This window comes from Tauraco erythrolophus, chromosome 8 (genome assembly GCF_009769465.1).
Source record: "Tauraco erythrolophus isolate bTauEry1 chromosome 8, bTauEry1.pri, whole genome shotgun sequence".
NCBI lineage: Eukaryota > Metazoa > Chordata > Aves > Musophagiformes > Musophagidae > Tauraco > Tauraco erythrolophus.
The window spans coordinates 20,607,235-20,629,522 of record NC_141472.1 but is presented as its reverse complement, the minus strand read 5'-3'; the positions used below and the strand labels follow the sequence as shown (position 1 = coordinate 20,629,522).

The window sequence follows — 22,288 nt, the reverse complement described above, 5'->3', positions numbered from 1 at the left end:
TGTGTTGGGGACTCCAGAGCTGAACACAGTATTCCAGGTGGGGTCTCACGAGAGCAGAATCACCTCCCTCGACCTGCTGGCCACGCTCCTCTTGATACAGCCCAGGATACGGTTGGCTTTCTGGGCTGCCAGCGCACATTGCCGGCTCATGTTGAGCTTCTCATCCACCAGCACTCCCAAGTCCTTTTCCTCAGGACTGCTCTCAATCCATTCTCCGCCCAGCCTGTACTTGTGCATGGGATTGCCCCGACCCATGTGCAGGACCTTGCACTTGGCCTTGTTGAACTTCATGAGGTTCTCACAGGCCCATCTCTCCAGCCTGTCAAGGTCCCTCTGGATGGCATCCCTTCCCTCCAGCGTGTCCACACCACCACACAGCTTGGTGTCATCTGCAAACTTGCTGAGGGTGCACTCAATCCCACTGTCCACGTCACCAACAAAGATGTTAAATAGCACTGGTCCCAGTACCAACCCCTGAGGAACACCACTCGTCACTGGCCTCCACGTGGACATTGAATCGTTGACCACAACTCTTTGAGTGCGACCATCCAGCCAATTCCTTACCCACCGAGTGGTCCATCCATCAAAATCATGTCTTTCCAGTTTAGAGATAAGGATGTCATATGGGACAGTATCAAATGCTTTGGATAAGTCCAGGTAGACAATGTCAGTTGCTCTTCCCCTATCCATCAATGCCGTAACCTCATCATAGAAGGCCACCAAATTAGTCAGCTTATAGTGAGTTTCCTACTCACTATAAGCTGGCAACAGTATGTATATCTTTGCAGGTTTTTTTTAATTTTGAAATCCAAAAGAAGTGCTTATATAAAGGTACACTCTAATTCTCAAAGTAAATATCCACATATGACTATCAGTATGAACATTTGTATCACACAGCAAAAAAGTCAAGCAGGCCACCAGAAACTGCCTTTTTGCACAAGGAAATGTATCTTAAAACATTCCCTCTCTAATTAAAAAAAAAAAAAGTATTTGAAATCCAAACATTTCAGAATGAAAAATAATCAATACTAATGTTGCCATCCTTCACTTGACCACTGTCTTTTTAAACATCACCACTACCACAACTTTCTTACTAGGTTGTGCCAGAAGCTGTCAAATTCACAGGCAGTGAGAAAAGACTCTGAAAAAGACAATCTTGATTGCTAATTCCAGCATGCAACATCTTTAGTTTAAGGTCTGGTTTGACATTGGTCTTATTTTCCCAATAAAATAAGCCTAAAAAACATTCTTAGACAGAATGAAGATCCTTTCCATCTCAAAACACTCCGGCTTTCAAAGAAACTCTCTAAAAGAAAAGGGCCATACTGGCCATCATGCTTCTGGCAATTTTTTAAATCCCTGAAGAAAGTCCTTGTTCATCAGCACTTAAATCTATTAAAAAATAAATAAATCTTCATCCAATTATTGTAGCAAGGTTCCTTGCAATTTTTTCCCCAAAAGCTATCATGTACCATTTATCTTGGACCTTGTCTATCCCCAAGAGGCTATCATTTTTATAAAAATATATGGAATCATTTTAGGGTTTCTAAAACTAGTAGACTCTAAGTAGATGCTGAACCCACACCACTTAGATTATTTCACATTAGATCAAAGACAGATGACCAAAAACACACCCCAAGTTTCAAGGGACATGAAAAAGGCATATACAATATATAAGCATTTATATAGACACTTCCAGCACTACTGCTATAGATGGCTTCCCAGAAGAGCAAGTCACGCACCACCATCGCCTCATGGAGTTTCAGTCAACTTGCAGCCTGCTCGCCGTTTGTCCACAGGAAAGAGGGCTGACAGGAGCAAGCTGGAACTGTCCTAGCAGACTCCACATCACCTGCTAGTTGAAAGAGGAGAATCTGACAGAAGAGAAGATATCTTGAGAGTTACATGCTATTTTTCAGTGACTTTACGATTTCAAACCAGTTTAACTTTGTTATGAAGACACAGCTCACTGTTGAATTTTTCTCTTTTTGTAACAACCCTGAAAAAGAATATTATACATAACTTTTTACATAATGAAACGTTCTAACCTAAATTGGATCAAGGATAGAAAAATTCCATATCACATAACACAGAAATAAAGTGTTAGCCATGTAAAATTCCTTCCCTTTCATTCAGCAAGAAAACCTTAATGTTCTGAGCTTATGAAAATATCATGCAGAAACTTCAAAAAGGTTAGAAATACACCACAAATCAGCAAGAGACTTTTCTGCTACAAAAAAAAAACAACTTTGAAGACAGCATAGATGCTGCAATGGTATGAAAATAGGCTGCATTTTACTATCAGCAAGCCAGTGTTTACTCAATGATGATTTCTCAAACAATTTGTTTCTATGAAATAATAGAAGTTTTATGAGATGCTATTGCAGAAGAGAGGAACTGTCAAAAAGCTATAAAGCTATGAAGTTTCTGTTCCGTCATTTATTTAATAGTATATAAATGTATAAAATCTTTTTCTTTAAACAAATTGGCAGGCAGTATAGCTAAGAAAAAACATGTTGAGTGAACAGAAGATGGATTACCTTTGACTAGGCTTTCGATCTTGGTGAAAAACCAGAACTCTGATCACAAGACAATTTTCTTTGTGGTTTGCTGATTACTGACCTTAAAAATGTTCTCCAAGTCATTAAAATCATCTGTTTCTTTATAATGTGCCTACAGTTACTGGTTTTCAATTTTCTACACAACATTGCTGATAATATTACAATATCCCCTCCTCCTAAGAGAGGCCTTTAGAGCCTGCTTACATTCCACGGGAAGAGGCTCCATTTGCCTCCTCCCCACCGCCATCCACAAGCCCAGCTTACCCATCTAGTCACTCCATCAAGATATTAAAACTGCTGGTATGCTATACATGTGAGACTGATTTATGCATTCAAACTGCATCATACAAGTAATCTTCCCCCTTACCGAAGACTTCCAGAAGGCTCTTTCTTCTTAAACATGCTGAATATTTCATTTGAGTTATGTGGAAATATTTCTATGCAGTGCTTGCATAATACTAAAATAACGCACTTCTGCATAATTATGCTTGTTCTGAAACAAAGAACAGCTATTTGTTCTCCAAGGCAAAGTTTAAAACACAGAAAATAAAAAAGTAACTTCACACTGGTTTTATGGATGAGATTTGAAGTTTGTTTGTGTTAAACTATCAAATTCCACCAGATTTAACATTTCAATTTAAAATAATTTTCCTATAGCTGCAGCGGTCCCAAAGATATCTTTCTAATCAAGAAGCTTTTAGATCCCTGAGACTGCGAACAAGTAATTGTTTCGGATATTTTCCCTGCTCTAGTATAATAAATTAACAACATTCTAGTAAACAGCACCACTGACGTACAAAATCCTGTTAACCAACATCACTCTGCTGTTACACAGCAAGAAAACAACAAGTAGGAATGCAGAAAAACCCAAACCAGTAACTACTACCACGCGCGGAGGAATCTGAAGAAAAAAAAAATCCATAAACAGAAAGAGATGAGAGAAAAGCCTAACTTGAGGTTTTTAGCTGACAAAGGCAGCATTTCTCTCCAGCAGGGAGGGAATTTGGATGCTGCTTATGAGAACCAGATGAAGGGACATGAAGTAAGGACTCTTTGTGTGACTGCAACACACACGCTGGAAATGACGGCGGTCCGCAACAACCTGTCAATACGCAGGCGGCTCGGGCAGCTTGAAGGCACTTTCCAGGCAGGTAGCGCCTGCCACTCCTGCAGGCTCTCAGCATCACGCTTCCTGGGAATCCCACACTCCCTCCCAAACATTGGCCTGACATGTTCCTGACACACGACAACGGAGCAGAAATTGAGCAAGCTGTCCAGTCTGCAGTAGCAAGGACCAAGCACAGAGCAGACATGAACAGGCTTGTACGCCATAAGCTAATCGCTCTTACTATGGGGCATACACAGGCATCTGCACGGCACCAGTACAAGAACCCCAGTTTACGTACCCAGATCCCACTAGTATGCACTGTGCTCCTCGACTTAATTGTTTCCCTTATTTCATTAAACAGAAAGCTCTATGTTCCCATCTACGGCACAAGTAGGAAAAGCTGTGAAATATTTGTCTGAAAGCTCAGAATTACAATGTATTTACTTTTGAAGCATCTAGTCCACCATATTATTCAACAACAATGCTCAAGTGAGGTAGTCAAAATATCTTAGCATGACAACATTACACTGACCACACAGGAGGAAAACGGAAACTTAATAATCCCTAACGCTTTAAATAAAAGTATATAGCTTCATTAAAAATAAATTATTAAATAATTATGAATGTTTTTTTTCCTCTGTCAATAACTGAAACCCTGCTGAGGTTTAGTGAGCAAGACACCTGAAAAGTTGAGCAGCCGATTCCGCTGGCAGGTACCTTTGCCCTGCGAGGCGTACTCACACTGCATTCTCCAGCTCTAACCACCGCTACGGCAACTCCAGCAGTGACACTGTAACGCTTCTGCATAAAGGAAAACAGGCACATAACGAAATTCCCCAATTATTTACTCGAGGAGTGCAACTGCACCCATTAACACCCAAAGCCACTCACAGTGAAAATGTAGAGAGGGAAAAAAAATTTAATTTAAACACGCAAACCGATGTTCTTATTTCATTTCAGTATGGGATAAATTAACTACAAGGAAACATTCTCTCTCTTTCCACACAAGAAGAATGCGTATTTGTAAATGATCAATTAACTCATACACTAAATTAGTCATTCTGTGTGGCACAGACACATTAATGTGAGTCTGCAAATGTAATCAATACAGGAGAGGAGAGGATGTTTATTTTCATTTTTTATAAATATATACTGATTAGTTTAGGTTCAGCCCAAGCCATCTTTATTCACACTGAGCAGAACTTGACTGCAATTCATGGAATTTAAATCACAAACACAGTATGACTAAATAAAAGAACTGCACCCTTGGAAAGGATATAGAAGTACTTTAAAAAGTCACTTTTGTTCTCTCCTCCTACTTGCTTACATACACGTTCCAAGAAAAACAACAACAGGAAAAAACGTGAAAGGATAAGAGCAAGAATCAGTAATTTACGTTAGCAGCTTAGAATGATGTTGGAATAAAAAAATAAAAAATATCATCTTGGTAAAGTGATTGTTGTTAATGGTTTATCAGTTTAAACATAGTTTTGAAATGTGAGCATTAAAATAACCATATTCTTACCAAAACTAGTGCATGGGAAAAAAACTATACGAGTACAGCTGCATTTTTTAATACTATTCTGTGTGATTTTTAGTTTGCATTTATATCCTTTTCATATTCCATCACTACAGAATTATTGTTGGAACAGTCCTGTAATCATTATTCAACTGTAAGCTACTTCCATTTTTTGTGGATTGAGGGATTACCTTGAAATACCATTGCATAGTTTTCCCCTCCTCTTGTAAAAGCTTTAACTAGTAAAACAAGAAACCTGCCAACACCATGCTATCTGGTTTTAAGAAATTCAGCATCAAGCTTCAGTAATTTTTGTCCCAGTTGTAACCAGTACGAACAGACTCTTCGTTCCAGCAGGGCCCTACAAAGCGGCTGGAACACATGAGCAACACAGCTGGATTTATTTCACTTCACCATCAGCAAAAGAGGAAGGAGGTTTGAGAAAAAGATGGAGTCACCAGGGAAGTGGTGCCTACTTGGCAGTACTTCTCCAAAGGGTAAGTTACTAGATCAACATTATGTGACAGAACAGGAAAGCTGAGCTCATGCGCTCCTGTCCCAGTTCCTCGTGCCCGAGAAAGAGGGGTAACCGCTAAGGGCTGCCTCTAACGCTCCAGGACTAACATGCAGCCACAGAGATTTTATCACAAACTCAGTACAGTCAGTAACTCCTGCATGCAAATTACCATACAATTACACAGTTGTCATGTATGCCCTACAAAAACAGAGCAATTTAACGTAAAAATCAGTAATGATGTAGCTTTGTTATAGCCTGATTTCTTCAATTGGGAACTATGCCTCAGACAATTTTAAGTACATGGAAACTCTGAAGACATGTTATTCCTTTACTGAGGTTATGTGGAACAAGACAGGCATATCACATACTTCACACAACCAACATACAAAAAACTATACTAATTTTAACTGCTTTATTGAACTTCCCACAAAAATCATTTTTTACTCAAGACTACAGGATTTGAGGAGGACACAGCGGTATTTTCCATGAATATCTATAGCACTGAGTATAGTGCTTTAACACTTTAACACAAGGAAAACCACTTAATATTAAGAAATCATAACCCAGTCACATGCAAATTCTTCCCATTCACTTTGAAGTGGAAAGACATGTAAAGAAAAGAAAAATACAGCAATAACAGAGCAACAGAACATCACGAAATAGGTATTTCCAACAGAGAAAGCTATTCAGTAGGTATCTGTACAGTCATTAGTACAGTGAGGTCAGAACCAGAAAACCCTGTGAGTGTTAGCAAAACTACAGTTTGCTTTTGGGTTTTATTTTAAACTATGCAAACTAAAACTATTCTGTCCATGACAAGATACGTTCGTATGGAAAAAAACATCTCCTGCAGTCCAGATTGCTTTACAGTAAGGCTTTTTTCTCTGTTGCAATATCATCATGTGCCGTTAATTTGCTAGTTAAAAAAAAAAAACAAAAAACACAAACCCGCAGCCTAACATGTATTTATATCTACTTGTTAAAAAAAGTATGAGAAAAGCCTTCTATGATGGAGAAGGGAGGAGGAATGGAGGGGGTGGGAGACAAGAACAGGACACAAAAAAACACCTTTTCCAAAGATTGTTCCAAGGCAAAAGGGGCATGTCATGTTAAACAGTAGTCAATAGCTGTATACAACCAGTAAACAAATTCAGTTCTATGAAAAAAAGAACTACATCACCATTTAGTGGTTGCAATTTAGATTATTCTAGCGTGTAATACTTTAATTGTATAAAACAAAGCTGATGTCACAAACACAAAAGAACTTCTTGCAAAGCAAGCACCACAAGTAATTTTTATGCTGCCACCGATGGCTGACAAGTGATGAGCACTTTGTTCGAATTTATATACTTACGCATCTAAGGCAACAGGTGGCGTATAAAAAGAAAACACTGAGAGCTTTTTAACTCTTCATTATCAAAATTTTTATAATATGTTTTATCATAATGACTAAACAATCTCTACAAATAAAAGCTCAACATACTAACTACAAGGATGAACTATGGCTCAGGGAAAATTATCCATTATTTTCATAAAAGCAGAAACTGAGGTAAGGTTCTGCATCCCATTGACTTGAGCTCTGCCTACACTCACAATGTTTTGCAATTGTGTCAAGCACTCAACATTTAAACAGCATCTTGTGATATATAAATTAATTTAAGACAAGAAATTTTATATTGTCTTGCTGACTATCTTTTCTGTATCTATCTCAAACAATAACTGAATATTGTAGCACAGTTGGAAGGAAATTTTTACTTTCAGGTCTTTAAACCAACTGAAAGTGATGTGTTTCAGTTGTTGCCTGATGTAGTTCTGGGTTGAGAGTGGCATTACAAAAATGTTGGTTTGTTGTTGTTTTTTGGTTGTTTTTTTTTTTTCCTAAATACTGCACAGTCCAATGAACAGTTTTGTTTTCTTTAAGCACAGAGTGTTATTAAAAAAATAATTAAAATACCTACACTGCACAGGATGCAGGATAATACTCTGCACTTGCATTTAAGTGCAAAAGACTTCCAGGCAAAACAAAAGACACCATAAACACATAAATAATTCAGATTAAAAATTTTAAAAAGAGTGGTATTGACTGATTCAGTTACATCAAAAAAAATAGGAAGATAAGTTGAGAATGCAAAAATGCAACAAGCATACCAAAACAATCTTTATATTCTGCCTTGTAATTAAACTATGAAATAACCATCTGCTTATGATTAAAACATTTTAGTATTTGCTGTTTCGGATAGATTAAACGCACGTACCAAGACATTACCATCCCTAACAATTAACAAATATGACACATCAATATTTTTATCTTGTACACTACATATATACACACACACACACAGAGGCAATTTCTATGGTGATGTTCACTAGATTAATCATTCTGCTTTACGACCCTTTAGAGCAGTGCAGAGCAGCTCAACGCATAGTCTCAGATTGCCTATCTTTCAGATTCCTCCTGCTTCTTTCCATATTTTCTCTGAAAGCAAGCAATCCCTCTCAGGTAGCCTACATTCCTGTAGCTATATACCTCCCCCTTTTGCAACTCTTTCACACACTTGACTTCCCATTCCTACTGCTATTTAGTTTTGAGACATCAATTTTCACACAAAATTACCAAAGCTCAGTGCATAAAAATATTCAATAAGCCTCAAGGAACTGTTATCTCAGTAACAGCTATCTCAGCGAGTACTGAAATATAAACCTACCCTCAAACATATTTTAAAAGTTTAACTAGTAAAGTGAGCTTGAGGTATGGAAGCTTATCCTGCCATCATCATTATTGGGAGAAAAACCTGTATGACAGGGTGGAGCAAGGGGAGAGAAGGAAGAAGGTAGAGAGAAGGAAAGAAGAAGAGAAGTTGTTTGATTTTATAAATAAAGTCTTTTAATTTTTAACAGAAAATAAATTAACCATGTAATGCTTGAATACTCAGAAAATTCCATATCTAAAGAGAAACACTGAGGTTCTGAAGAATCCTGCTGCTGTTGTACCCAACAACAGATGAAGCCCTACTTGTAACTGCAAAACTCAAAATAAGAACTGAAAGTAGCTTTTCTGAGGTATTCCGCAAGAACAAATGGTTGGGTTGATAATTAATACATTTTGTTAATTGTCTCCAGGCACTGAGGCTTCAGGATGTCATTTGAGGCTAGAGATCCCCTGGCATCAATATTAAAATAATAGCTTTCAAAGCACCTCTAGCAACTACTGCTAACACAAACATCCAGCACTTAAATCCAGCCCAATGCTAATTCTGTTCTTCCACGTAAGACTTCAGGATAAAAATACATCCTGAAATACAGTAACAAATTGCTGGGAGAAACCTGAGTGTAGCAAATGCAAGAGTGACAACTTCCAAATAGAAAAAAAAAAAAACCCTGACCGTCAGAATTTCTGCCAAGATGCCAATGATAACTGATCAATAAATGATGACCCGGAAACCCAAGCACAAAACTAAAACTTCATCCTTAGCCAATGAAAAGCTGGACTTCATCAGGATGGAAGAGAATATTTGGAAAGCATACTGGAAAAATACCAACTCTCTTTGTCGAAGGCTCACCAAAAGAAGTCAGCAGATTTCCACATCAATACTTTTATCATTATAACAACAGCACAAAGGCACATCTGCAACCAAACCCTGCATCTCACCAACATCTCCAGTACACATAACAGCCATCAAAAAGTCAGTTTTCCTCAGACTCCAGTGGACAACACGCAAGGTTTGAAAGAAAACACCTCTAAGCCTTGCAGACTTGTAAGAAAAAAAAAAAGAAGACAATGCAATTTGCATCACGTGTTTCCTATGGCTGTCTTTTTACAAACGTTTTCAACTTACCACAGCAGCTTAATGCTCCCTCAGCTAGAACAGCACGACTGTTTGCTGGATTACACGTTAAATCTGATTAGAGAAATGACCTATTTTTAAAATAACCCAGCAAGAATATAGTTATTTTTAAAAACCAAAAGCCCTTTTACTACACGGTTCTACAGTCGGTTCCAACAGCACAGGAGAAAGCAGCAGCATATAGATGAGAGAAGGTGTTGGAGCACAGAGCTGCTTCAGCTACCAGACGGCAGACTTATCCAGGGTACAAGTTGGGCACAAAGTTATGATTTGGGAAGGGGCGGACACCTGTTCTTCTAGAAGTGGCATCTGTGTCATTGTGGCAACCAGGACTGCTCCAATAAATAGCAACCCTGAAAGAAAACTGAACCAAAGGTTTTTCTGTCAGTTTATTAAACAGCCTCATAGACTGAAAAAGTTTGCATCTGAATCACATTACTGAACAGAGCTTTTACTCAGGTGTGACTCCTAAAGCAGCTCCTTTGGCACAGGTAGAACACTCTTTGGCTTTCTCATGTGCAGTAACTGCCACCAGCGACTTTTAAGCACTTGTGCGACTATGGGCAAAGAAAAAGGAAGCACCCTAAACTGACACCCCAAGGATCTCAGACAGATTTGCTTGACACACACACACAAAAATGGATTCGCATTTTAATTAAGCCTTACGATTACATATCTTAACTAAGCTGGGAGCCTTGTTTAGTCTGTCTAGGACAAGTAACTTATAGTCAGAATAAGAAACCCAGAGCCAGCTTCCTCCTAGTCTTCGTTTGCATTATTTACTCCACTGTTCAGTACACAGCAGTATCACATATGTACGTCATGGAAACACTAATACAAGAAACACAGACAACTAAGGAGAATCTAATTCATACTTTTTAAGGGCCAGAAGACCTAGCAGAGCATAAAATGTATTCAAAAATCACTTGCAAGCATAAAGCTTACTATTAAGGTAAATACAATTAACGTATGTCCAGTGATGTATGTACATTTGTTTTAGGAATATGAATTGAACACATGCCCATAACATGGCAAAGTTCTCTTTAATAAAGTAAAATAAGCCAGCACAAAAGAGCACGTACAGTGCTCACCGCTACTCTTCTTCACAAGCGCTCCAAATATATTTTATTCCTCCTTCAACTAGACTACTGTCATTCCAGATTTTTTACTCAAAATTCTTAAGACTTTAGCTCCTATTTAAAGGGAGGAAGAGGAAAAATCTTCAGAGTAACTTGGTCTCTTGCCTCAAGGCACTAAAAGCCATACTACTTGTACCTCTAGCAGGAGCCAAAGTGCTGGTTCCCCTCACCTGGAGACCACCACTCCCACAGACGATGTACCACAATCACTTCTGCAAGTGCTCCTTGTCTATCTTAATATGAAGTCACCTAATTTTGCACCAGCCTCCACAATAATTAAATCAGTTCATTTGATATTGACACACTCACATATTCACATAGTACCTCAAGGTACTCACATAGTACCTCAAGGGGGCCTACAAGAAAGATGGGGAGAGGCTGTTCAGGAGGGCCTGTTGTGATAGGACAAGGGGTAATGGTTTTAAAATAGAGGGAGGTAGATTCAGATTGGATATTAGGAAAAAATTTTTTACCATGAGAGTTGTAGAACACTGGAACAGGTTGCCCAGAGAGGTGGTGGATGCTCCATCCCTGGAGACGTTCAAGGCCAGGTTGGACGAGGCCCTGAGCAACCTGATCTAGTTGGAGATATCCCTGTTCCTTGCAGTGGGGTTGGACTAGATGACCTTTGAAGGTCCCTTCCAGCCGTAACCATTCTATGATTCTATGATTCAACTCTGGAGCAATGACAGACAATGATGAAGAGCGCCTGAGCATAAACAGTCAACTCCTACTGCTGTTTCCAAACCCAACACAGGTCTATGTCCTCAGCTGTGTTAGGGAGCATGGCCATCTATGTACAAATTAGGAAACAGAGAAGTGCTTTTAAGAGCTTATTTCAAAGTTTTCATTAAAACTCTGCATTAAAAATAAACCAACAACTCCCTGCCTCTTTTGAGGAATGCACTTCCGAGAAAGCAACTTTCTGAAGGGGAAATTATAATATTCTCAGTCTACAAACCACTCACCTTTCTGATGCAATCAGTGCAGCTAATTAAAATGATGCTGACAAACAGTCAGCCACCTATCTTCTTCTGTTCCCTAATTCTTGCAAAGAATTGTTGATTTTACCTTTTCTGAGGTGGCCTTCCTCCAACCAAAGGAAAAGAGGCTTTCACATTTCATATTACCATCAGGGAAAAAAAAGCAATCAAAACCAAAACAAACAATAAAAAAACCCACGCAACAACAAAAAACCAAACACAACAGCATGCAGTATTTTTCCCTTCAAGCTTTCAAGAAAGTACATGGCAAAGCAAAGAAGAAATTACTTATGAAGTATTAAACTATCAACGTCTTAAAGCCAAGATACCCTACACCATCAGTAAAGACACTCAAACAGGTAAACATGTTTCAAAAACAGTCACCTGAACACCCTCTTAACACTATCACATATTGATAATTTCTTTAAGGTACTACGGAGAAAAACTTACGTCTCGCCTGTATTGCCTAAATAGCGATTACACACTGCCATATGACACACAGAACTACAATAAAAGTAGTTGTAGGTCAAATAATAGCAATGACTCAGTAAAGATAACCTGCCCGGTCTTTATTCTCGGGGGAGGAGGGGTTTACTGGTCAAGCACTTTATGACTCACAGTACAGTATATTAGAAATTTTCTATGTATTCTTTAGAATTGAGAGATTGCCCTTGTAGCTCAGTAGGTAGCTCTCCTGTTTCTGGCCTACGAGGTCATAGCTTTAAGTCCCTGCTGAGGAAACTTAACAAGTTCCATCTATAAATAGAATGGCATTAGATGCTGCTACTCCAGCAAGGGTGGTGGCCTTTAGACAAGAGATTTTTATGTTTTCATCTGTTCTGATAAGAAAAAGAAATTGGACATAGAGAGGCACATGATATTAGGCTAAGGATGAATGACAAAGTGGGCTCCAAAACTTCAATTAGCATGAGACTTACAATTCCAGCATTATCAAACCACAATAAAGGCTAGAGAAGAATGGAAGAACAATCATTTCCCTTCTCAATGAGCATAAGTAATTAACTAAAATTACAGACTTTAGAATATTTGAGACCAAAAAGAAACTTCCTAAGTACTGTACAATCAAAATTTGATTTGTGGCACCAAGCGGCAATCTCAATGTAAAACAAACTTTGCAGTTTTTGATTAGTAACAAAAACGTTTGAACTTCACAGATCTCATCTTACACTTTCTGAAGAAGTAAAGTATATCCTTGAAAGACATTTACTTAATTATCAGGGATTAAAACGATACCACTCTGCAACATACAAATTTTCGCTCCTCATACCCATATATTTGGGGAGGATGATTCAGCTCTCAGAATAACAATGACATCTGACAAATTTAAGAATAAAATCTATTTAAACTCTTATCTGAGTTTATTTGTGCTTTAAACTGTAGTTACCTGGTCTTAGAGGAATATGGATTAAAGCTCAGGTATCACTTTCACTCAGCCTGGCGATGTAATTTACTGTTCAATAAAGACAAAGGCTAACTCACTAGAGTGCTGCCAATTTTCCAGCACCTTTTCCACAATCTGCACCCACGTGCCCAGGAAAACAAATTCACTCCTCTGTGGGAGACAAAGCTGCAAACTGCATACTGTAAACCGTTTTGAGGTACAAAGCCCTAAGTGGTGTTCATATACGCACACCAAAAAGAAAGAAATACCAGCAGTAAAACAGGAGATGAGGGTGATTTTACAGCGTGACTTCCTAGATCTCAGAGACGCGCATATTATGCTCAAGTAAGAACAAGGACGGGTCTTGCAAAATTCTTCTGCAATAGTTTCGCTTAGGACGTTATGGTCCTTCCTGTATTAATCTTATTTGTCTAAGAGAAAAAATAGTTAAAAGTTTTCCACAGCTGGCCAAATTAAGCAGTTGATCCTGCACTGGCACTGATCTATCGAACAGGATGCAGGTGTACAAAACGTCTCCCTCTTGCAGGTTTAGGTTTAGCGGCAGCACTAGTTGAAGCTGCAAGTTGTAAGATTCGCAAGAGTCCATCCCATCCTGGTCTTTTACCTTCACTACCAACGTTTTGGTCACACAACTTATTACTATCCAAAACACACACAAGGCTCTTTTTTGCTCTTCAGATGCTTCTACAAAGTACACTACATCAACAGACAACTGCTTTGCCACATCAGCCTTCATACTAGGGCCTTTTCCCATGTTGTTGAATTGAAAAACAGGCACATGAGAAAAAACAGCCATTGTAGCACGTATGCAGTGGGATGCCTGGTCTCACCCCTAATTTATTCCCAATTTCACTTACATCCACTGTCTCTGCTGCTGGATGCTGCACAAACACTTACTCCAATCCTATGTGGTTATTTCTCAAGATGCTTCTTCAAGCAGATGTCTGTATGAACGTTTCTTCTCTCTACCAACACTTTTTCTGAGCAAAAAGACTGCTGTGCTTCCATCCTTGGATCAGACAGAAAAGTCCAACAGCACTAGACAGCACTAGCTCTCCAAGATGATCTAAGCCTAGCACATGATACTAATGATGACTGCATGCATTTCCCTGCAACAAACTTTTGTTAAGGCAGTACTTCTTGAAATTTTTTCTCCCATGACTCACTGCCTCTTCCAATCCATTTTTCATCGGACATTTTGTGGGGTAGTAGTTTGGTTTTTAGTTTGGTTTTTTTACAGCCTCAAACTGACTTCTGTACCCAAAAGAAAAAAAAAAGTTTTATTCAAATGTGCTCCCTTTTGGTTGCTTTATGTTATTTAAAAGGTGAAGGAACACTTGCATACATATAGAATTCCTCTATGCAACATTGTTGTTTGCTTCAGAATTTAACTTCATCTGTTTTCAGAAGGCACCTTCCCCAGTCTTGTCCATTCCCACACGGCATCAAAAGGGCTGCAAAGGCCTGACTACATTCAGCTAGTAGTCCTTACACGTGCATTCTTTTTCTGCTTGCAGGTACAAAACCACTGTAAGGAGGAGAGGAGGAACTCTGCTGCCTCTGCTTGTATCATCTACACAAACAAAAGGTCTGAGGTAAAATAAAGCTAAGCACCTCTGAAAAATCCTCCTCACCTGCAACAAAAGCACTTCCTTTTTATATGAGGAAAAACTAATGATAAACAAATTTGCATGCATCTCCAGAAACACCTTTATTAGCCTCCCTTCCCTTTCACGGTGTTGGGCTTAGTATCTGAATGCTGAGAGGTAAAATTCAAAGACAAGTATCACATGACCTAAGACAAATTACACCTGGAATTTCAGGGGGTTTGTAACCTGATATTCTGAAATTGCAACATTCAATGCAAAAATTGTCTTGCCAATAAAAGTTATTTCCATTTTGGTTAAGATTTTGCTAACAGGGGTAGAGGAATGCCATTTTCACAACTTTGTGGCCAAGAAAGTCTCCTATGCAAAGCCTTATCCAGAATCAAAACACTTCACAATATTTTACCAAAAAAAAAAAATCATTTGCTAATACAATAAAATGTTTCACATGGCCACAACTTCCACTTTAATTTTAAAGCTTTAGCAATTTTTGGTTTTAATACAGAGAAGTCACTGAAAGCTAACTGAAAGCTTAGCTGAACTGTAAGCTACTCCAAATATTAAACATTAATTTAGTTACCCTAAAACCAATAAGAAGGAAGAGAAAATATCAATAAGAACTATTATCTACTCAATAGCATACAGAAATATATCTTGATTGTGTAACACTAACAAGGTTAATATGTGCAAGCTACTTTTAAGCTTTGGTAGCTTGGCAGTGAAAGGTTTGTATTTGTAAACGAGGAACCCTAACTTTTTTCTTTTTTAACAGGTAGCAATTACATTAAGTAACATAAACCAAAACCAAAGCATCTTCATAAAACTGAATGAAGACAATAAAATTTTGTAAGACAGCTATGTTTACATCATTTCAAGGTGAATTTTGACACATTATAAAGATGAAAAAACAGCTTCAGATATCAGAAGTGACATAGCCGAGCTACAGCTGTGTAAACAGAGCCACTGCGATTCCCAATGCAGCGAATACACGTGCTGAAGGGATGAGATGACACTCCTACTTTGTTCGCAGACACGCTAGTGCAGCGGCATGTGGCTAAGTGATATCATCACACGGCTCCTCTCTGTAGGAGTCAGCTTCCAGGAGCCGCAAACGGCAGGTATGATTTCTTCTTGGAGAACATGGCGGGGGGGGGGGGGGGAATGCATCGTGCCTCAAGTATATAAAAGCTACAGAACAATTAGCATCTTTATACAGAAGATATACACAGCTTTATAGAAAGACAAAAAAATGAAGTCAGAACAGAGGATGCATCTTACTCAGTTAAATAACATTGTTATCACCACTTTGATTTTTACAGGCAAGTGAAAAACACTGGCAGGTATTACTGTGCATTCCCAATAACCCTCATGATGACAAAAAATAAAGCCAAGTCAACTTGATTTTAAATGCTGAGCAAAAATCAGTACAAATATTGTCAAACTTGGTTATAATTAGTGTTTATCTCAAACAAGAATAACTACACTCAGCTCACGTGATTCATATCTATCCAAGTTTTAAATGATGGCAAATTGATTTAGAAGTTACTTAAAACCCTGAAGGAGGCAGAACCAGGGGGTGTACTAAACATTTACAGTTATAACAGATATAAAACTGGAGTAAAAGCAATTAAAGCTTTTTAGGAACCAATTCACATTGGTCACACCAGTCACTTCTATAAGACCGCAGGGGATGTTTACCTAGCTTCATTCATGGTTCTTTCACTCTTGTCACAAAGAACGATATTTCACGGATTATCAGTTACCAGACTCCCCATCCTGCCCCTAAAAGGCAGCTACATCTCCTCTGCTGTGGAGTCAGAGCACTTCCAGGCAGAAGAGCAAAGCAGGAGCTCCCCACCCCTACCTGCCTGCGCTCCCCCAGCACCAACTGTGTCACCATGGGTGGCTCGCACGTTCCTCTGCAAGACTGGAAGACAGGTGATGGCATGCAGGTGAGCTCTCAAGTTCTATCACAAAAGCCAATGCTGCCTGCCCTACTTCAAACATTGGGCATCAAACCCTGAGGTTTTTTTATTTATTAAAAAGGAGGATTTGATAGCAAAGTACTTTTACAGACACATTTCCTTCCAGTTTCTGTAACTTTGAAGAAAAAGACTGGATTTCATTAAAGAAAATAAAAATAAGAGAAAAATGTGGAACGTATTTTCTAGAAAACTAGGACTGCAGGAGGGATATCAGTGGGAAGAGACACGAAAACATGAAGAGCTCTGGCTGTTTAACATCCAGTACATTCAAAAACTCAACAGAGCTGTAGCAGGGACTAAATACTGACATCTACCATTTTCTTCACTGAAGCATTAGCAGTAATTTGTAAATTTACACTTGTAACAAGGTTGCTGGTTTTAGTCCTCCATACAAAGGAAGTAATTTTCTACAAGTACTTGTGACTGATCTGCCATAAAAGTTGAAAGGTAGTTAAAGCCATGCAACTTGGGAAGAAACACTATTACAATCTTCCGACAGCCTGCATTCTGCCACCAAGAAAACACCGCTGCCTCAGTTAAAACCGTAATACACCTGAAACATGAAAAATAGAACTGTCAGAAATGTTTCAAATTAAACAGTGAAACTCAGAACTCAAACAAAGCTGTAACTACTTTAAAGCATGTGTCAGGTTACTATGGTCCTAACGCTGTAGATGCCACTATCCAGGAAAGAAAATAGTTTTGAAATTAAATTTCCCATTCACTCAGCCAGTAAGTAGGCAAGTATATCTGTTTGGGGTTTTCATAATTAGATTCGGCCAAAAATACAATATGCCTCTACCCCTAAGAAACTAGGACAATCTCTGAAATAATTATTTTTTTTTTTAAGTCTATTGAGATCGAACAGTTTATTTTAAATACCAGTAATCCATTTTCAGTTTGTGCACTTTAACAGAAAACAAATATCTACAGGAAGTATCAAAATCCAAGAATGCATCGCTCAATTCTGTATAGGAAAACTTACCTTGTTTGCTGAGCTAAGAGGATCTACTTCATACTGTTATTAATCATGTACAAAAATAAAGAGGTACTCAACACAAACTTACCTCTCCTTTCACTCGGCCTATTACCCTACCACATGCTGTTCTCACATGTGTTGCTGTTTCATTAGATATATTAAAATATATCTTAGACATAAACCTAATGTTTTCATGAACACTGTGTCTCTCAGGCAAAGGAATGGTGTATTTAAGATATGGAAATCTGAAGGCTGAAAATCCATAACCATTTAAAAAAAGCAAAGTACTCCCACCTTAAGTGGAGTAAGGAAAGCAATTAACCAGACAAATAAATGTTGTTTCTCTTCAGATTTATGCCATGCAAGAAACAGTCTAGGTAAACACCACACAACTTCCACAGTTCCAACAAAAATGTAATTATAACTTTTGAAAGTATTACAGCTGCAGCTCAACCATATGCCCTGTGCTGAATAAACTGATAGGCAACAATCTTATTCAAACACTATCTCATAACACAAAGATGTAACAGTGAATTCTGTTATGGCAGTTAAAAAAAAAAAATTACAAACAAATCTTCTATCCTAAAGAAAACACCGTTCAACACACTCTCAATGAATAAAGATAACAGGATCAAAACCTTTAACCTAGGACTATAAAACACCTTCAGAGATTCCCAAAGTTTGGCTCATCATACTCAACAAAAGCTCTCCATTCCTAGCTAGCCATTTCCTTGCCCACTATTACCTTAATTAAAACAAATTGAGTTAATTCTCAAACTGCTTTTTGCAAAAATTCCCACTGAACCAAGTCAAAGCCTAAAAAGCCTTTCTTCAGTACACTCAGGCATGCAGACCTTGAAGTCTAAAGCACAAACCCCACAATGACCTGCTTCTGACCCTCTGCCTGGCATCCAGAACTAAGAAAAGACCAATTCTCCAAAGGGCTCTTCACATGCTAGCCATTAACTTGGGCAGCAGCAGCGCACGCTACAACAGCATAAACACAAGGAGTGACGGTTTCAGTGTTCAAAGGTGAAAATTTGTTCCAGATCAACTCAAAACCTTAGTGAAACAAATGCTAAATTTCTCATGCTTGAAAAAGCATGGCCTCCAGATCACTTGCTAGTGCATCTCTTCGTAAGAACATTTTCTCATTCACATCTTCTCTTCATCTTCAGCAACACCTCCTTTCCAGCTTGCTGGCATACAGAGCCTCACGTTCCAGTCCACTGCCTATTCCCATTTAACAGGAGCAACCTGTCTGGGTTCCTTTTAAGTCAGCTTCTACGTGACTGCAGAGATCCAGTGCCTACCTGCCAGGCTGAAAAGCCACAGCTGGTCTCAGGACATCAGTTCCTAAAGACACACAGCCTGATAAGAACTCGGACCAAACCCTGGTAAAGGGCAACAAAGAAGCTTCATCCTCTCAGGATCTGAAAAGTTCAAGGATTTACAAGAACAGTGTAGGTAGTTTCTATAATCTGATAGAAACTGTGCAAACTCCAGATATGCCACAGACTCATAAAAACGGATTTTTACATTGGAAATAATTTTGACAGGTGGGTGGGTATAAAAACATTACAGCATATAAAAAAATATTACACATTTTTAAAATATATGTTGAAAACTTCAGTGAGTTACAGGTTTTAACTAGAGTTTGTGCTGTGTAACCAATAGATTTTTTTTTTTTTAATTTACTAGAGAGCTATTACTAGCTTTTAGTGCCAAATCATTTTTATCGTACTGTGGGGAAAGGAAAGTAGAACTAATGCACTTTGCAGGGGAAAAAAAGAGTAGTAGCACATCTCTCAACCACAAAATTTTGCATTACTTTATTATAATTATTATGCCTAAGTAGTATTTTGAAAGATCTTTGTGTTTATTGGACAATCAACACACAGGATTTCTACTTCAGTTCATCACTAGCTTGCGTTCTACATGTAGCAAGAGCAGCACCGGAGGCAGGGTTAAGTTTTTAAAAAGAAAAATTAAAAAGTGCTATTTAAAAAGTGATTCCGTTATCTCTTTTGCTCCCAAAGAAGAAAAACAGCAACAATCATTTCACAATCATTACATTTCAGAACCCTTGAAAGAAACTAAAACAAGTAAATTCAAGACTAGATTAGAAAAAAATAGATGTTAATAAAAAGTAAGAATCCAAATGGTTTAAAAACCCACAACAATAGTCTCATTCCTCTTTCAGTCCCCAAAGAAAAATACAAGTGGTGTTAAACTTTATAATAACTACCTGAAACAAATGCTTAGGATTATTCAACATATAAATTAAAAAGCATCTTCTCCACTGGCTATTATATCAACCTGTTCCTTAAAAGCATTTATCATCCAAGTATCAAAACACAGCAAGTATAAAGAGTTTATCACTTGTTCTCAATTGACACCAAGCAAAACAGTAACTACAATCCCAGAATTGCAATGGATTTGGGGAAACTGATCCCCCTTTTTTTCTAGGGACACTGTAGCAATGTTTTTTGGGTAGTTACAAATATTTAAAATACGCCTATGTATCCGTACAGCCTTCACATATTGAACTAGTTCCTAAAATGATGCACAAGTTCAAAAGACTTACTTCACTCTACCCAGTAAGGATCTGGCCTCACCTCTTCAAAACGTCTTACTTTAAAATATTACTAACTGCTTAGCTAAAATCAATAGCCCATAGTTTTCTATTCTACTGAAGGCATGCCCCAAATGACTTTAACAGAAAATAGAACAAATAGATATAAAACACAAATAAGGCCAAGTTTTCAAAGTAGAAGTAATGCTCCACACATGCAGTTATAGATGGCTTCCAGGTACTAGAAGACCTTAAAAAAAGCCAGTGTTCCCAAAAGCACATCTTATTTTTAACAGTGTAAGTCTAAGAACATAACAACTTTCCCCATAAAGTTTGTCTCACTTGATTGAAAACACAGTACTAGCACTCTGCACCAAATCAGTGTCCAGGTATTCTTGACGCATAATAAATGGCACGTGACTGAGGCAGCAGGCTTACCTATTCACCCATCACACGGACTGTAGAGGCACATCAGTTCACTGCTCTGTATAAATATGCTTCAAAAACAAGCTCGTGGGAACACTGGTTCTAAGCATCTAAATTAGTACTGTCAGATAGTAATATTCCATGTCTTTAGGTTTTGTTTTAGAAACACATTGCCCACAAAAAAATTTTTGCTCCAATCACCAAATAAACAAACAAAAGAAAACAGAAATACTTTTTATTGTTCTATTTTTTCATCACTCACTGTATAATAATGGCCAACCAAATACAGCAACAAAGGCATCCAGTTTCCTCAAATCTGCACAAACATCATTAAGCTCAATCTTTTCAGACCAGAAGCCTTTTTCGACACTCAGTGTATTGCAAACCAACACGAGCTTTCAGCAAACTTTTAAGGGCCAAGTTTGTAAGTGCTGTTAATATGACTCTGAAGGGCCAGCTCTGTATTGTGGTAATAGGTGATGAAAGACAGAACATCAGAGCCCTTGGTCTAACTGAGAAACGTTCAGAATCACAGACATGGGAGTGGGGAGGTTTCAAGACTCATAAAATAAGTCTTGAGATAAGTGGAAGGTGTCCCTGTCCATGGGAGGGAGGTTGGAACTAGATGATCTTCAAGGTCCCTTCCAACCCACATAATTCTATGATAAGTCACATAGAAATCAGGAAAAGGAAAGTGAGGTTTGCCCTGTGAGGAACAGAACCCTATAATAGTCTGCTACTAACTCTACGTTTTCGTTTTCTACTTCCAATTTAGCCTTTTGTTACCACATTCCATTCCTTCTCCTTTATAAAACTAAACAAATCAAGTGCCATGCACTGCTGGCAGAAGAAAACTACAAACCATTACTGCAGACTTCCAAAAATCCAGTTCTTTTTTAAGTCTTCAGCACAATGCCAATGAAGAAAGACGTATCTGTTAGATAGCAGAGGATGGGGATTTTCTTGGTTGGAAAGACTCAAAACCTGATTTACTTTTAATTGAATGGGAAAGTTAAAGCTGTAATGGATATTTGTTCCAGGTCTTAATTAGAGTACATTGCTGTCCTTAAGCTATACAGAGAACATAAAAATAAGTTTACATACGCATCAGGTGAAAGATCCCATCACAGGCGTTAATATGAGACAAGAAGGAATTTCCTAAGCCTTGGCCAGTGTGGGCTCCTTTCACAAGGCCAGCAATATCCACCACATTCAGAAAGGCTGGAATTTTGCTGAAATACAAAAGTTAAAAGTTTCATTACTGAAGCATATCAGCCAAAATTTTTGGCACAGAAACAAATTCAGAACATGAAAATCCAATGTTTCTTTTTTCTAGAACAAGTTATACATGACAGTAGCTTTCTTCCTTATTTAGCATGCAATGTATAAAAAACAAGATTCCCCCCTCTCATGTAAAACATCAACCATTCCTTCATTTCTCTGTCATTATTAATGTAAAGTGAAGTAAACCAGTTTCTAAATGTGAAATCATACTGACAACTATATGGACAATTGAACAGGCCTGGAAAACTGAGGCATGGAGCCTGTCATCTGTAATAAGCAGCTTTCATAGTACTAAAGGGTTAAGACATGCAAATGGCCGTCGCACTCCGCTATGGCA

General features: G+C 38.2%; 1 protein-coding gene across 2 annotated transcripts in view; it reads right to left on the bottom strand.

The window, feature by feature from the left end:
• OLA1 (Obg like ATPase 1) overlaps positions 1–22,288 on the bottom strand; it is a 104,666-nt gene that overhangs the window by 70,256 nt on the left and 12,122 nt on the right. For both annotated transcript variants that reach the window (XM_086615542.1, XM_086615543.1), the window contains exon 4: positions 21,772–21,899. In XM_086615542.1, coding sequence (XP_086471668.1) covers positions 21,772–21,899 — 128 coding nt within the window. The remainder of the gene's footprint in view (positions 1–21,771; positions 21,900–22,288) is intronic.